At 32.9% G+C, this 17,540-nt stretch overlaps 1 protein-coding gene across 1 annotated transcript in view; it reads left to right on the plus strand.

The window, feature by feature from the left end:
- The window catches only part of Smp_168870 (hypothetical protein), a gene marked incomplete at both ends in the record, with an annotated part of 54,979 nt that overhangs the window by 25,522 nt on the left and 11,917 nt on the right, over positions 1 to 17,540 (plus strand). Inside the window, 7 exons of the mRNA XM_018792851.1 lie at positions 2,113 to 2,317; positions 4,169 to 4,757; positions 6,109 to 6,516; positions 8,698 to 8,829; positions 11,844 to 12,013; positions 14,066 to 14,326; positions 15,853 to 16,063. Coding sequence (XP_018644367.1) covers positions 2,113 to 2,317; positions 4,169 to 4,757; positions 6,109 to 6,516; positions 8,698 to 8,829; positions 11,844 to 12,013; positions 14,066 to 14,326; positions 15,853 to 16,063 — 1,976 coding nt within the window. The remainder of the gene's footprint in view (positions 1 to 2,112; positions 2,318 to 4,168; positions 4,758 to 6,108; positions 6,517 to 8,697; positions 8,830 to 11,843; positions 12,014 to 14,065; positions 14,327 to 15,852; positions 16,064 to 17,540) is intronic.

Here is a 17,540-nt window from a genome sequence, read left to right on the forward strand (position 1 = left end):
GTACACCAAGGCGACTTCTCCAACTACACACAGAGGAAGTCATAGTGCCTATTTTTTTATTAAACGGATTTCCATTATCGGTTATCTCTGTTATTAACAAATATTTGTTATTTAATTTACCATCACCAGCGACTAATACAATAAATAAACACTAAATTTTTAAGCCTAGATGAAATTAGTGGAGATCAAATTAAGCTTCTGGTCGAAAGATCATTTTCTTCGCATACAAATATTACCTGAACAATTTAAAAGCATCTTCATGTACTATGGATATACTATCAGAACACAAGACCTAAATCTCTAAATTGATATCCTGTAAAATCTGATGTTGACTAAGAGTTGTACGAGACCTTAGAGGCTCTTCTACACGCATACCTGAATGAATTGCGAAAAGAGAGATTAATAGTGGTTAAGCTGATTTTCATTTCCTGTTTCTACTTATATTTGCTTAATTATCGAATAATTGTTATTATACACACAACTGTATACTATGTCTCGTCACGTAGTTCCATGTGACCGCAAATCTGTATAACTCAGAGATCGAAAACAAAGTTAATATTCAGTCTAGTTTGTTAAGAGCACTTCATCTAGCTATCTGAATTACATTAGCAAAGGAAATTTCCGTGAAACCTCTATTATGTAAAACATAGTAAAACACATATCGGTTACTATTAAAGTACGATATTTATAGATACATCTTGGTAAAATGCACCCAATAATTATTTTTATTCGCTTCTTCACGTGACAGTTTGCACTTTTCTGAATAATATGACATAAAACACAATAAACTCACGAGGTTTATAAATACCAGTGGGTTTATTCATATTATTCCAGAACTCGTCACTGTTGTTCAACTTTGAATATTCTGTAAATAAATTAGTATAAAATAACATCTTAATTAATTACCTACTTACTTACGCCTGTTACCCCCATTGGAGCACAGGCTGCCGACCAGCATTCTCCAGTTCACTCTGTCCTGAGCCTTTCTTTCTAGTTCTATCCAATTGTTGTTCATTCTTCTCATGTCTGTCTCCATTTCTCGGCGTAATGTGTTCTTTGGTCTCCCTCTTTTCCTTTGGCCTTCAGAGTTCCATGTGAGGACTTGCCTTGTGATGCAGTTGGGTGCTTTCATCAATGTGTGTCCTATCCACTTCCGGTGCTTCCTTCTGATTTCTTTCTCAGCTAAAATCTGGTATGTTCTCTCCCAAAATAGGTTGTTGCTGATGGTGTCTGGTCAACGGATCCGAATTATCTTGTGCAGACAACTGTTAGTAAACATCTGTAACTTCTGGATGATGGCTTTCGCAGTTCTCCAGGTTTCCGCCCCATACAGTAGAAGTGTCTTTACATTTGTATTGAAAATTCTGATCCTCGTGTTGGTTGACAATTGTTTTGAGTTCCAGATGTTCTTTAGTTGTAAATATGCTGCTCTTACTTTAATGACATATTTCAGTGGTCTAAATTAGAATTTTAGTAAATGAACTAATAAATCTAACATCATCAGGTTCTGTAGTTTAGCGTTTAAAAGATTTTACTTCCATTTGTAAGTCACAAGTTCCAATCATACTAAATCTAATTCGGTTCGGGCAACCAAATAGTATTGTGGTGTGCACTACGTATATGAATAGACATAAGTAGTATGTAGCAGGAATCGGAAATAGAATGCTTACCAGCGGAAGAGTGAAATAAAGAGAAGACAAAGGAAAACGAAGGGCAATCGGAATAACAGGATTAGAAGAATGATGAAGTATGCAAAGGATAACTGAAGGAAGATATTTTCAAATGATGTATTAAATGTATGACTTTCTTATTTTGAAAAGCTAGTGTTTGATTGTGCATAAATAAATTGGTTACCGTACCTGAGTTCTCGTTCACTACACTATCACTACCCTTTATAAAATAAAAGTATGATTTACAGCTGAGTATATTAAAATTTACTTGGTAGATAAGTCACTCAAAAAATAATATTTATGCCAGTTTCTATTTATGAAAATGAAAATAGGCAATAAAATCACATTGGTAATTGATCCTGTCTTACGCAAATAAAGAATATACTCGTGAACCGCATCAATAAGCTTTTTGGAATTACCTTTTTTTTCTTTCATATAACAGTGAGAAAGTTTCACTAAAACAAAAACTATTGGAAATTGAATCAGCAAAATCAACATTGCAATCTGAATTGACTGATTTAAATCATCAAATGTCTGAATTAGAAGAAATACTTCGTTCAAGGGAAAGAACAGCAAATCAAGCTGCAGAAGATTGGCAAAAAGATTATCAACGTTTAGTTGAATCAAGGAAGAGCTTGCAGTCGAAAGTATGTCATGGTTAAATTTGATATTTCTATAGTCAATGTATTATATTAATTAGATAAATTAAAATAAACAGGATTAAGATACGGTTGATCAACATGAAATCTCCATGGATGGTTTCGGGTGTTTGAGCAGTTACTAGTAATATTTATATTTTGAATTGCGGAACGTACAGTGTTTGTTTGTAATTTTAGTCGACATTGTTCACCATTGTAGAACAAGATAACAACAAATATAGTACGCTATATTGTGTGACATTTTAGTGACTACAAAAGATTTCACCACCAGTAAGACTAGAAACTTACATTACTGTCCATCTAATAACCTATTCTCACCTTAAATTAGGTTGATGCTCAAATACGCTGGTGGCTATCTTTATGGACTGTATGCTTCATCTTATTTGATAGGTATCAATTCTAAGTGGTTTCGTGTATGCCATTCTAAATTATTCAAAGCTATATAACACGATAGCAAAATTTCTGTCAAACATTCAGTTCTAAATGTAATTAAATACATTATCAAATCGGTTACAATAGAGTTTACACTACATATACTGGCAAGGAATTTTTCGCATCATGTATATATTTATCTAAGTTACTATTTATGAAACTACGGTAAAAAATAATAATATATATTTCACTTCACATTCTGTAAGCTATTCGATTTCCATTCACTTATTTGAAGAGCCATATGTTAAAAGTATTATTAATGTACTTACTTACTTTACTGACGCTTGCTACCCCTCGTGGAGGAGCATAGGCCGCCCACCAGTTCTGGTTGGCGTTTCTTCAGCGAGTTAGTTTTCTACAGGATGGAGTGGCTAACCCTATGCCCAACCCTCCTCCTTCACCCGGGCTTGGGACCGGCAGTAACTCTATTAGAGCCACAGGCGGAGTTATTATTATTGTATAAACATAAAATAATGTCGATTTGCCTTTTTCGTATTGGTGACACTTTATTTCGAACAATCGAAACTTAAATTACCTAAATATATTTACTCATTACAATTATGAACTTGTTATTAATTCCAACATATGGAATGTGGCTAGCAGTGTAATCCAGAATGCTCATTCCGTTCTATTTGGCATTCGTCAGCTAGGTGTACTTACATCACAAAGTTATTCATTCCAGGATTAAAATTTATTACTTTTAGCTCTAAGCAACAACGTTTTATCTACTACCAGCCGACTTTTACCTATTGGATATAAACTTGTGAAATAATGACTATGTCAAGGAGATTCCAACAGGATACTCATCCCAACTAAGGTTGATCAACATGCAGTTAAAATATCAACAACGGGATAATCAAATGCATTACAAATTTATATAGTTGAATTAAATTCTCACAGTAAATAACATAGACTTTTTTTCAGGGAATGAAATAAAAACCTCTTTTATAGCTCATTTGATATTCTACTCTATTTATTGATAAAAACTCTGATCAGTTAATTTATCGGTTGACTATTCCATAAAATAATAAATACAAAATTCAGTAAGATGGTATCTTGGAGACTTTTACATATTTGATGACAAATTTTATCATAAAGTGACACCATCAAACGGACGCTTTAAAAACTCATTGATTTCCCAGATGATGATAGTCATACATTGTGTCAATTGTCCTAAGTTATATCCAATAAAGTCTTTAAGGATACTGGTCTTATAAATAAAGGTAGAACTAAACTTCTTAGATGGAAGCCCATAAAAATTGCATGACTTCACGTCACATAAAAAGAACTGATAATTTACTAACTTAGTATAACCTATCAAGTTTATGTGCATTGCATGCATTTAAAGTCTTAAGCGATTATATGTAAATTTCGGGTTATTTTTAATTTTACTCGTCACTATTTCAGTTGGACAATTCAAATATAGTTATCAGTGAACTTCGAACATTATTAGCTGAATCACAAACATGTATTAAAGGATTGGAATCAGAATTGAATGAAACATTGACTACACGTCAAGAAGCTGAGGCACGTTTATCAGCAATACATAGTATATTAAGACGTTTAATTGGTTTTCGTCAATCTCAATATACTACTCAATTACAAAATATGAATAAACAACAACAAAGACAACAAGTGAATGATAATTTCGACTCTAGTTTAGCTGAGCACATAGATGAACTGGACAAAACACATGATGTTCATTCACAATGGGACTATGATGGTTATATGAAGAATACTTCTGGAATAGATTCATTTGAACAGCAAATCGATGGTTTTAATGATTCAGATTCTAAAAAATTAAAAATGATGGCTGAACAAGTATTAAATAGTCAACAAGATATAAAACCTGATGTATCATATACATTTAGAAGTGAACAATTCCCCAAACCACGTGTTCGTGGTCGACGCCGATATGAAGCTTATACTAATTCCGATCCAGAATGTACCCAACAAAAATCTTCAAGGCGAGCTAAATCGGCTTCACCAACAAAAGGTATGCTTCGTTGAAAATAAATTTACTTACATAAGTCCAAAACTTAATTATGGACTTAAGAGTTTATGAGTGCCCTGAAATCTTAAATATTAGGTATTGCACATATACCACTTCAATAAGTCTTATTTGGTAAATAAATTACAATCATTTCCAATAATTAAACAAACTTTTGGAAACTACCTTTTAGGCAACACAATTATTTAACCAACAAAACAAGTATAGATTCTATGCACTGTGACATGACGATAAGAAGTGTGCCAGAATACTTTAAGTCTCAGATAATTTGTCAGTCAGTAAAATTTGATCTCTTTACATTCACAATTAGCTAAATTTAAAATAATTCATATTTGTGTATCATGTGTGTGAAGTATTTTATATGTAAATGTTTTATTGATAGAGTAGTCAGATTTTGACGAAGTCTTTTCTGTTCTGACATAATTTTAGTTAAGGTTTGTGGACTAGCGTTACCTTAACCAGTCAAAGAATATATTCTGCAGATAGTTTGATACGATTAACTATGAGTCCTTGAATAAGTCTTCGCGTTGGTTGGCACTTATCAGCAAAGGTAGCTTTTAATCATGGGGAAACACATTTCTTCATATATTCATACTCGCGTAACTCAAATACAATAATAGTAAGATATATCAGCTGCAGATTCCCCCCCCCAAAGGGGTGAGTTTACTTTATGATTCTCCAACGAGTGGTAATCAATATTAAATACCCTAGTCCTAAATACTGACCAAATTCAATAGATCAGGTGGCTACTAAGTTAACTGAATCGACATCAGATCACAATTTACTTCCAATTATGTGTGATCCAACTGAGATACCATTTAAGGTATGGATCATATAAATTAAGATATATCATTTTACATGAAAATAAAGTTTGTAAACAGATGCAATAAAATCGCATAACCATTAAAAGGTGAAACGCTTAATAGACAGAGAAGTCTTACTTGTTAAAAGCATTTTATTTTATATTAATGTAACAAGGGAATCTATTTCGAAATCAGATTACAGTCGATAGAAGTCAAGATAGAGGAAAATTTTATTGCTGTGTTCAATTATCTCACAATAACCTTGTTTCCAGGTAATGTTTTTGATATATATTCAAATTGAAAGAAACTTAATTTTCGTATTTGTCCACAGGTTGAAACACGCTGCTTGTGGTGAAGTAACTTTATTTATTGGGACATTCTAAAGTAAAAATAAACTGTATATATTTTGATTTGTACTGACTACCTAATGAAGTGTGGCGCATTTACAACTGGTGCCCCTTTGTACCAATATTTATGTGTTCAAATAAATAAATAAACTTAATGAAACGTGTGTCATGTGTCTTCCATTACAGTAAACAGGTACGATGGATTCGCCCTACGATCAACATCTACTGAAAGAGCTAATCAACAGAGATTAATTGATAGTACATTTTATTCAGGTGATGAAAATGGATTCTCATTCCATCCTGATTATTTAACACATTTATCTGATTGGTCTTATAAATGGTTAGATACTATACGTTATCATATGAACAGTTATAGAACACATGCTTTGCCAGGTTCCAATTTAGATCCAGGTGCTGTACGTTTAGCACTAAGACGATTTTTACGTCATCTTGTAAAAATTGAACGTGAACGAGATGATTTTGATATAAAAGCAAAATTGAATGAAGAAAAAGTTGTAGAATACAGTCGACAATTAAATGAACGTGAAGAACAATTGAATGAAATGAAAACAAATGTTAATGATATGGAGAAAGGTATGTTTAAATAATATGCTAAATTAATCACTGATTTAATCAGATAAACTTCATGTAAGTTGTAGAAGTTTATTTCTTTATGCCTGACTCCAATAAATAAGTTACAGCTATGTGATGAGTAAGATAAGAAATACACACACACACGCTTATATAAAAACAGTCAAGGTTGATAAGCGAATAATTTAACAAGGTCAAAATACGATTCAAGAGGAATGAATAGATTGGTCTGTCCGAAAGCTAGAATAAGCTATGTGGGCTTGACATAGTAACCATCACTACAAAGTAGACTAAAAACTAATTTTCTTAGATCATTTCTTCCTGGCATAAAAGTCAATTGTTGAAATTAGGTTTAACGAAAAATTAACATTCAAATATAATTTTATAGATTTTCAAATCAGATGAAAACTACATTCGCTTTCTCATATCTTAACCAATCCAATCTAATTTGTGTTATCAGTTAAATAGATTATTTCTTATAAAAATCTGATACTGATCAAGTGTTGATCCGTAGCATGTGAATAAAATAATTATCAGAAGAGTGTTTTGTGGAGATTTGAGTAATTTTATATAGTTGAGATCATGAGTCAATTGAAGCTGGACCACCATGGAAAACCTGAAAGCACTGGACGGCCGTTTCATCTTATTGTGTGACTCCTCAGAAGTGTTCATCCACGCCCCCACCTTGCGTGATCCGAATCCAGGACCTACCAGTCTCGCTCTAAGGAGTCCCACAATAGGACGAAACGGCCGTCCAGTGATTCCAGGCTTTCCATGGTGGTCTAGCTTCAATTGACTCATGATCTCAACTATATAAAATAAAATAATTGTCAATAAATAATCAATCTTATCAAATAGTTTATTATTTATCAAAACATGAGGACGAATGATAATAATTACCACTCTATCTTAACTCAAATCTTCATACAACAAAAGAACTAAACAGCCATTACTGTTGTTATTAAGAAAAAAGATAGTTTGTACAAAATCATAAAAGTTTTATACTTAGCTAACATTATGTATCCGGGGCATTTAAGAACATTTGTTTATTCTTTTTATGTATGTATCATTTTAATTTCAATTAACTTAATAAAAACTACGAATTTCAGTAGTATATATGGTAATGTTCAATGAAATTCAGTAGTTTTAAATTATTTGTTGCTTTACAACTTAACATATCTATTCTGAGTAAATGCAAAATATGCCATTTCGTCAGTTTTCCTACTCAGACTTAATGCTTCATATTTAAAAAGTGTCTAGATTTTTTGATAATAATGACTAGAAAGTAGTATCTTCATCCTCAATGAGAACTCACGTCATAATTGGAATTGGAATTTATATAATTTCGACTAGTTTCACTTAAATACCTTAATCTATAGTACAGTACACTGACGTGCAAATCCTATCAACACACCTTTCATTGTAAGTAAGCTTTCGAACTTTATATTAGTTAGTATCTGACTGTAAGTTTATTCACATCTAATGTAACTTTATCACACACATTATCAGCACATGTTAATTTTTTCAACCCCGAAATTTCTTACAGTTTTGTTTTGACGCTCTCTAACAATTAATTGACAACTGAATAGTGAATGGCATTATATTTGTCTAGTATTTTAGTCCTGATTGAATCCTATCGGTCAAGTTAAAATGCGCTTACTAGTCCAAGTGGCTCGATATCGTGAGCACAATATTGAGGTGTTTGGTGGCTGAAGGTAGTTGGTAGGATACCCTAAACCTGAATTTCGTGCTTGTTGACACTCGTCGGCAAGCTGTACCTTTAATTTTGAAGGATCTGATGTACTTCACCCAATTTTCCTGTCTGAGACGTCACCAACGAGTTATTTGGGCCTTTTCCTTCTAATTACCTCCGGCTGCCAGAGTTCCCAACGTAGTGCTTTCTAATACATCCATACTTTTTCAAAACTATTAGTTAACAAAAAATTCAAGTCTTATACTAATTATCCTTATCAGTACTACCAAAATATTAGCTATAACCCAGATTTAAAGTAACAGATTCACTGTAAAAAAATATTATATATTTAGAACTAGAGTTTACAAATCAATGTTACCTCAAAACAGGTAATTTTGTACCAGTTATTAAGGAAATTTAATCTTCATTTTTCTCTCCCTTTCACTTCTTCGTCAATAAATATATTTTTTTTTTAAAACAAATGAATGTAGGAAAATTAGAAATTATGGAACAGTTAAATAAAATGAAAAATACAATTACAGAACATGAAAATGAAATATCTAAACGTGAATATGAATATACAACATTACATAATCAAATCAAAAGTTTAGAACAACAATTAAGTACATGTGAAACTGAGAAAAATCAATTACAGGTAAGAATATAAATTATTTGTTAATATAACTTTAACAATAAATAGTTATTCGATTTTTACAGTTGAATTCATATGTCGATCTAAGCTAGACCACCAATGAAAACCTGGAAGCACTGGACGCGTGCATGATCGTGGATTCGCACTGTAGAGGAATCCCATACTAGGACGAAATGGCCGTCCAATGCTTCCAGGTTTTCAGGGGTAGTTTTAGCTTAGATTGACTCATGAATTCGACTGTTAAAATTATTACAATCTGCACAAATCCCCATTCTGATAGTTATTGGATTATCACGATTTTACCACTATTCAATCGAAATCAATGAAAAATAGTATTTTCAATATAAATAATGGGTTTACTTTACAGAGTGATATTTTCTAGGTAGTTTTTCTATGCTGAGTGTTATACTTGAAAATTAAAGGAATTATCATACAGAAAATCGTTGTTTATTGACAGGAGAAAATTCTCTGAAATTTATAGGTGTCTAAGAAATTATCTGATTTGAGATAACTGTAATGACGGTAACAATTTCTAATTTATCCTTGATGACGCAAGTGACTTTATGTTCCAAACAATTCTGTAAATGTAAATCCTTTTGGAGATGGATTGGAATAACCCTTTGTTGACATTCTGACTGAAGTTTGAAGTGAACAGTACTGGGTTCGAGCCCCGGGAGGACTACATCAATGAATTTCCGTAGCATAACTATTATTAAATTTACTAACAGTTAACTTATAAATATTCATACTCTTTCCTGAAGTATTTTATCAATATTGCTTACTTCAGTGTCTATTTAGTATCTACAATCGATTTTTAATCGTTCACTCTCCATTCTCGATTAGTAGATCCTAATTCTTCAAATATTTTGTCTGAAATCCACTGAATAACTTTTGAATCTACCTAGATCAAGATACTGACAGCAATTTCTTATCACTATCGCTCGGTCTAACTTGTGATTGACTACAATCCATAGTCTATGTACATTTTTGCTCGTGTTAAAGCGATTAAATATGTTTTCTTTGTATACACAAATTGGTATATGATGCTTCGATAACTTAATATAATATCACTGTTCTTTGTGTAACATCCTTAAAAATTGTTCTATACTGCCAGTTTTGAGAGAAAGGTTTTAAGTAATTGTACAAGACAAATAATATTTTTATGACCTAATTTTGTCGACACATTATACAATCTCACCTATATATTGACAAAGGATATAACTAAATGACATTATGTGTTCTAATAATATAAAGTCTTCATTACTAAAGTGTGGTGTTGAGACAGTAACTCTTCTGCATATTTTGAATGACTGAGCTGAAATTAATGTATGTTGTAACAGCCTGCTTTATATTGTATAGTACGACATAAAAATAAAACTCGAATTCGTGACTGAAGCTTAGAATATGATACGAGTTATTAGTAAATGATTGATATACAATTCCATCTTTGGTATGATCAGTCGTAGCCTTATGCTGAAATGCTGCACATTTCAAGATAAATTTCCTAAAAACTTAAGGTATAGCCTACTGAAGAACTTCAGTCAAGTGTAAACATTTTTAAAATAATTGAGGTTCTCAAACATTCAACGTCAAACGGAGTATTTATTGTGTACATAAATATTCCTAAAATCATACTCAAAGCAAATTTAGTATTTAATAAACTTACAGTCTAAAATATGAGTTTCACAATTAAATGAACTACTGCCAAAATGTTTTGTTAGATCATCTTTCACAAAAATGATATGTCTACTACCTACCATAATCTATTTTAAATAACAAAGAAGGAATTTAATAGAACTAATAGGCTTCATATTGGACAAGTTTGCATATAGTCAAATTCTAATAGTCTAGACAATTCTTTCTAAAATGAATCATTCTAAGTACAACACCTAACTAGCTCATCGTTTGACAAAAAAACATCACGTATTTAAACAATGTTAACATTTCTTATAGTTTCCTCTTAACTTTTGGAGTAGATCCAACCTACTCATGTTAATCAGTATAATATTACAAGTAGTAGATATGATTCGAATTTTGTTGCGTTTGTTTCCCAAAAAATGTATTTAATCAGTATAAAGGAATTACTTTATTCGCCCCCAAATGCCCTGGTACGGCCGAGAGTGGGGAGAGTCCGCTCTCTCTCTCCAAATGCTCTCACATGGCCACGCATATATTGCCTCTGCCAAGGAAATCCTACTCACTGCCTTCTCGTGCCATCACTGTTGTTTACGAAATTGAGAGGACGAAAAGCGAATGTCCGGCGCTTTAACCGGGTTGGTGGACATGGGAAGACCACCTAGAGGAGTTGGAAAACCCTGATTCCAAACCAATGGTGCACATGAACTTCAGTATCCTGAGGGAACGAATGGCGTATGAATCAGTCGTTGGTCGCCGGCTACTATGGGACTGCATCTCCTAACGATGCTCCACTGCCTTGTGGATCAGATCTTTAGGTCAAAGGCTCCGGGTGTGGTCCCCTAAGAACACCACCTGTTTTGGTTTAGGTACCCGGGTAGTATCACAGCCCTCACAAAAATCAAATGAGGTTTGTGTGGCGCATATGTATCTGGTGCCCCTTTGTACCAATATTTATGTGTTTAAATAATAATAATGATAAATATTATTAGTGCAAATAAAACTGTGCTACTACAGACCAACAATTCTGTCAATATTCTTTTTGCAAAAAACCTAGAACATCTGAATAGTATCTTTGTTCGTTCAGCAAGTACAATATTTTTATAATGCTCTCAATCTTATTTAAGCCATAATACGTTTTAAAAGTATTATCTATGACATTTATTCAGCGTCTAACATCTTCATATTCGATAAATTAAGTAGAATTGAAATCTAGTTAGTAACTAGGTATCTAACAGAAGTTAGAACACTTAAAAACTAATAATCTAGAACTGTTTGACTTAAAATTGATCACAACCAATGCGTTTTTAAAAATATGGCTATCTTTTTATAATTTCCAGATACGTCTAGAAAAGTCTAGAGCCGCAGAAATTAAGTTGGAAGAAAATAGACGAGAATTATTGCATTCACTAGAGGAAGCAGAAACACGTTATACACAAGCTGAAATCGTTCGACGTCAACTGGAAGGTGAACTTCAACGGTGTCAAACTATACTAAGCGAACTAGAAAGTGATAAAGAGGTGAGTACTTCAAATAATGTATGAACAGTGATTTTGCTGTAAAACAAACAGTTATCGTCGAATCGTTTAAATAACTACAAAGCTTCAGAAAATGTGTTGAAGTCTATAAGTATAGAACTTCCTGTATTCCTGTCACGAAATTCGCTTGCAGTCCTCATATAACAGTTTAGCGACCCTGCCATCTCCTGTATAACCCTAACCAACGGTTATTAACTATTGGCTGGCGCTGTTTAAGGATACGGTCTAACCAAAGTCAACCTGCAAAGTGAAATTTCAAAGTTAACAATCTTCTAAACACCTGATCACAACAATCATCATCTGATTACCAGTAACCGATTTTGCTAGGTAATTCCCGAAGTTCTAGTGAAAATTCATGACCAGTTTAGTTCAATTACGTCAGATGTGAAATAAATACCACAAATTGCAATGGATGATGATTGGAGGATATGGCAAGTTGATTGAAATGTAAACCGTTGGATGTCAAATAGTAATCTAAAAAATAAATTGTCGACACGGGGCCTAAAGAACCCTCAAGTGGTTGTGTTTACGCACTCCTGAAGAGTACGATACCAAAATGAGGCAACTGTCCTGGTCTTCAATGATTGTCTAAGAAAAACCAATCTGTGATATGAAACTTAGATTCCTAATGGTGTGCTAAAAATTAAATATTAAAAACCTAAGTGCACTGTAAATTAATTTTCTCAAGTCTTTTCATCTGCACTAAATGCACATGTATTTGAGACACATAGATCAGTTTGTGGGTTTATTATTACAAAAAAATAGGCAATGATACTGTATTTCCAGCTTTCTGATTTTCCATATATTTCAAATAATCAGAAGGGGTTTTGTGGAGATTTCAGTATTTTTCATAGTTGAAATCATGAGTCAATTGAAGTTAGACCACCATGGAAAACCTGGAATCACTGGACGGCCGTTTCGTACTATTATGGGACTCCTCAGCAGTGCGCATCCACGATCCCGCACTCGCGAGATTCGAACCCAGGACCTACCAGTCTCGCGCCAGAGCACTTAACCCCTAGACCACTGAGCCGGTATCCAATGGTGTTAATGTCTAACTTCAACCAATCCACGAAGTTTGAGCAACCATTCACCAATTGTCTTCAGTGAGTTGCTATCTCACAACAGATGTGGTTGAACTCCACTGGTCACTGCTTCCCACTAGAACTCCAGGACATGTATCTTGATTTCAACTATGAAAAATATTTCAAATAACTAGTTTTAATTTTAATTCAAGTTACCACCGAAACATAAACATTTATAATCAAAGTCTATATTATAATGAAATTCTACACCAACGTTTACTTGTATAAACTTGATATTTACTGGTTATTTTCATCATTAAAATATTATGGAACAAATCTAACTATGAAACAATGGTAAACGAGTGCACTAATAATACACAAGACCTATAGAAGTATAGAATCGTGTATTGATAGAAAAATTTAGAAATACATTTTTGAATATATAAATGATATTAAATGGTAGATTGGTGACTTGGATCACCTTTTAGCTGTTTAGTTAACTTGTTTGAGACCCACACTACCTAATTTTATCTGATTAAACAAACACCAACCTCGATCTTAATACGAGAGATTTAATCTGCATATACACTCAAGCTTGAATATTGATACTCTGGACGAATCCAGATATAATGTGTTTATGTGTACATAATAGCCGAAGGCCAAATGTTAGGTGAGAGACGTTAAAAGAAGTGCGCTATTGGTCAAAACCATTTATGCAACTCGTTAGGACTTGGCTTGGACAAATATGTGTATGTACCAATGGGTCAAGTACATAAATTCACTTGGTTAGCCAATACAGCCACTCAATTATTCACTACCTTGAGGTTACTAGTAGCGTGTATAATCAGTATCAGGATCGAATAGCAGTACGATATAATAAATATACGTGGTTAATCTTAAAGTCAATGTTTGTTGATCGTGCACGTAAATAACATCTCCAGTCATTCACAGTCACTTCCACTAAATCTAAATGCTGAAACACTAATTTTTTCCACTCTTCTCACATCAGAATTTACAATCCCGTTTAAATGTGACTGGACGTCAGGGTACCGAAATGGAAATAAAAATATACAATCTTCAAATTGAATTAGAAAGAGCTACAAATGCTTTAGATCAAACAACTTTGTGTGTAGCTGAGCTGCGTGATCAACTAGCACGCGAAAAACTGGCTTATGCAAATTTACAACAAGAATTAACTAGAACACAAGAACACATGGAAGCATCACAGAAACGCGAACTGAATGCAGAACAAGAAAAACGCTTATTACAGGTACAACAATACAGTTTTTAGCCTATTTGAGTGTGCTAATATCAATCATAAATGAAAACATAATATTATAATTAGCATTTGAAAACATCCGGTCACACAAACTGTCATTTAATTCAATAGCACTTACGACCGCTACTCCAACCCATGAAACTTCGTAGAATTGTGAAGAATTTTTCCCTGTGTTTTCTAGAGACACTTTACTGATGGGTGTCATCATGTTTAAGACCCACAATAATGTATGATTACCGAATGAGTAGTGTTTAAATCGTTCGGTTACAGTAATGACTGATGATTTCAACATGGAACAGTAACTTTCCGTTCTGAACAAACTATACATCACTGATAAACTATAACACTTTTAATTGACTAAAAAAATGATCTGTTAAACTAAATAAATTCAAATCATCAGCACTTATCCAGACGATTTGGACAGACTTTTCATTTTAAATACATTGAGACCACCAAACTTATGTTAGTATTTGGTAAATGAAACCTAGAATCGCTTATGATCACTCTGTTGCATATCTTCATATTCTGGAGAGGATACATAAAGCCAGTATCTATTATTTCACAGTCACGATATCAATGGCCACTTCTTGTTCAGTAGCTATTAACTACTATTAGAACATATAATTCCTCGTCTTTGGTTATATTACTAGGTAGACTTGTTCAGGTAAAATTGAAATTTCAGTTTCTCATACACAAGTGAGGATACTGCTATTGATTGTAAATCGATGTTATTACCTATCCAATGGTATATTGTCATTCTCGTTCGATGAGTACCGAAACTTAATAACAACTCAAGACTGGTACACTAAGTTATTTAAGGTTGGAAATCTTTTTGATAACTAAACTTGATTGACCAAAAAGAAAACAGATTTTAGTTAACAGGACTTTAGCTGTTAGATTTTCTAGCTCTTTGAATAGTTGCATAGGTTTTCGTTTTGTTGTGTGGTTAGTAATCTATGTAACATAGCTCATAAGTGAAACTTCCGAATCGTCCGCCAATTCGTCAACGGCAAATTCTTTACAAAGAAGTATTCATCTTCATCTTTTTCATATTAGAATGAAATGAGTAATTCTAGTTGAATACTTAACGTTTGAATGTTTCCCTCTTGGAGTGTACTTCATACAACACAGTGATTACCAGAATAATTTTAGATGGTGACCTGGTTCGACTTATAAATGCCAGTGATTTTATACATCAGCAACTCATTGAGGACTTTTAATGAAATAGATTGACCACAATATTTTAATTATTTAAAAGATTACCACCATATTAAACAAAGATGTGTGAGAACATCTTTCTATACTGATAGGAATGTTCATACCCGTGCAGGATAGTATTCAGTAGCGATATTCCATAAATTTCATCTAAATGAACTACAATATTTGATCAAGAAAAATGAAGCTTGGAAAGAAGCAGAACAACTCAAAATCGAGACTGTTTTTTCCTTTTTCTCTACACTTACTTAAATGTAAACCGTACTAATATGTACGTTCATTAACTTGCCTATTTAATTTAGGAACGTTTGGATAACAATAAGAACTTATTAAATGATACTAAAGTTCAATTACATGAAATGATGGAACGTGTACAAAAACTACAAATGGAAACAGCAGATGCAGCTGCCAAACGTTCTGAAGTAGAAATACAACTAAAGCAATTAGAAAGATTGTCAACAGAATGTCAACATACTAATAATGAATTGCAAATGAAGATCAATAATATACAGGGTGAGAGAAAGTAAAACTTTTAAAACTTCATTTATACAATAATTGGAAAGGATATAACTACACTATGGGTTCGAGTTAGCTATTATGTTAAAGAAGACTTTTTGATTTTGAAACTGTTTTTCAGTCAAAATGAGAAATTTTGTAGAACTTGAAAATGATTTTCTAGAGAACCAATCAAACTATCAGCGGTGTGATAGTCTTAAGAAATCTATTATTCTTTAAAGACTTACAGTTCAATCCGATTATTATTACTACTAATAGTAGTAGTATTATCAAAAAAACGTCGCTAAAAAATCTTAATTATTTGAAAGAGAACAGGTTACTTTTTGGATCGTTTGAATGCGAAAACACTTCTAAAAAATCCACTGAAAAGTTGTGGAACAACGATATGGGAAATCTGTGCATAAAAATAATGACATATTTTAACATTCCTATGCTCCCCTTCGCCTATTATTCAGTAAATCACTTACGAAGTAGTATGATCATATATATATATATATATATATATATATATATATATATATGTATATATGTTACTACACTATTAATTCCTACCTATGATGGTAAAAAAATTTCTGACTAACTATGAGCATGCTAGGCAGTCTACAAAAGTATTTTACAAGGCTATTTACGTTATTTATTGGCTCTCATAAACAAACCAGTATACTCTACTTAAATAGATGAATATCCTCCTGGTTAAACAATAAAGAAAGCCATCACATATTTGCTTTGAAAACATATACCGTATAACTTCTCCATAAGAATAACCGAAATGAAACTATAACAGAAATTACTACTGTCAAATAAGCTAAAAGTATTTTAACTTGTATAAATCCTTGGATCAAAAAAATATAATTGAATGCAAGTGTTATCTCCTTGATCTGTCTACCCACTTTAGTGCCGAGTGTAGCTTGTCTAATGTAGGTTAAAACCGTGACGCGATAGGCTGACTGGCTTAACCTTGAGGCTAGTATGCGTGAGTTTGAAGTGGGGGTAGAGAGACCAAAACTATTCTATGCATGATTGGCTGACAAGCACACACGAGAGAGAAGACAAGACAACTGGAACACTACTCGTTTTATTCCAATCCCGATCTGGTACCCGAATTCCGAATTCAGATTAGTGTAAAAAGGTAAATGAATAAGTAGATAACTAACCTAACCACAACGTACAATAATTAAGAAAATACAATTGTCCATAACTGGGGGATTAGAGTAGAAAATAGAGTACAAAGGGTTACGCCTAAATTACAATAGCTTTGGAACAGAAAAGGCTATGGCAGTGAATCATACATCAAACGAAAGCTCATGATCTGTAGAATAGACTAGGGGCAAGCTTCGAATTAAATGAAATAACGTCCCCAAAAATAGCTTCCGTAGTTTGTTAAGACTTCTTGTTTCGCTGTTCACATCAGTAAGCATATGTTATTAATCTAAAATTGAGATTAAAACATTCTTTGCATACAACAGTTATAAAC

Source organism: Schistosoma mansoni (assembly GCF_000237925.1).
Source record: "Schistosoma mansoni, WGS project CABG00000000 data, chromosome 1 unplaced supercontig 0210, strain Puerto Rico, whole genome shotgun sequence".
NCBI classification, from domain to species: Eukaryota; Metazoa; Platyhelminthes; class Trematoda; order Strigeidida; family Schistosomatidae; genus Schistosoma; species Schistosoma mansoni.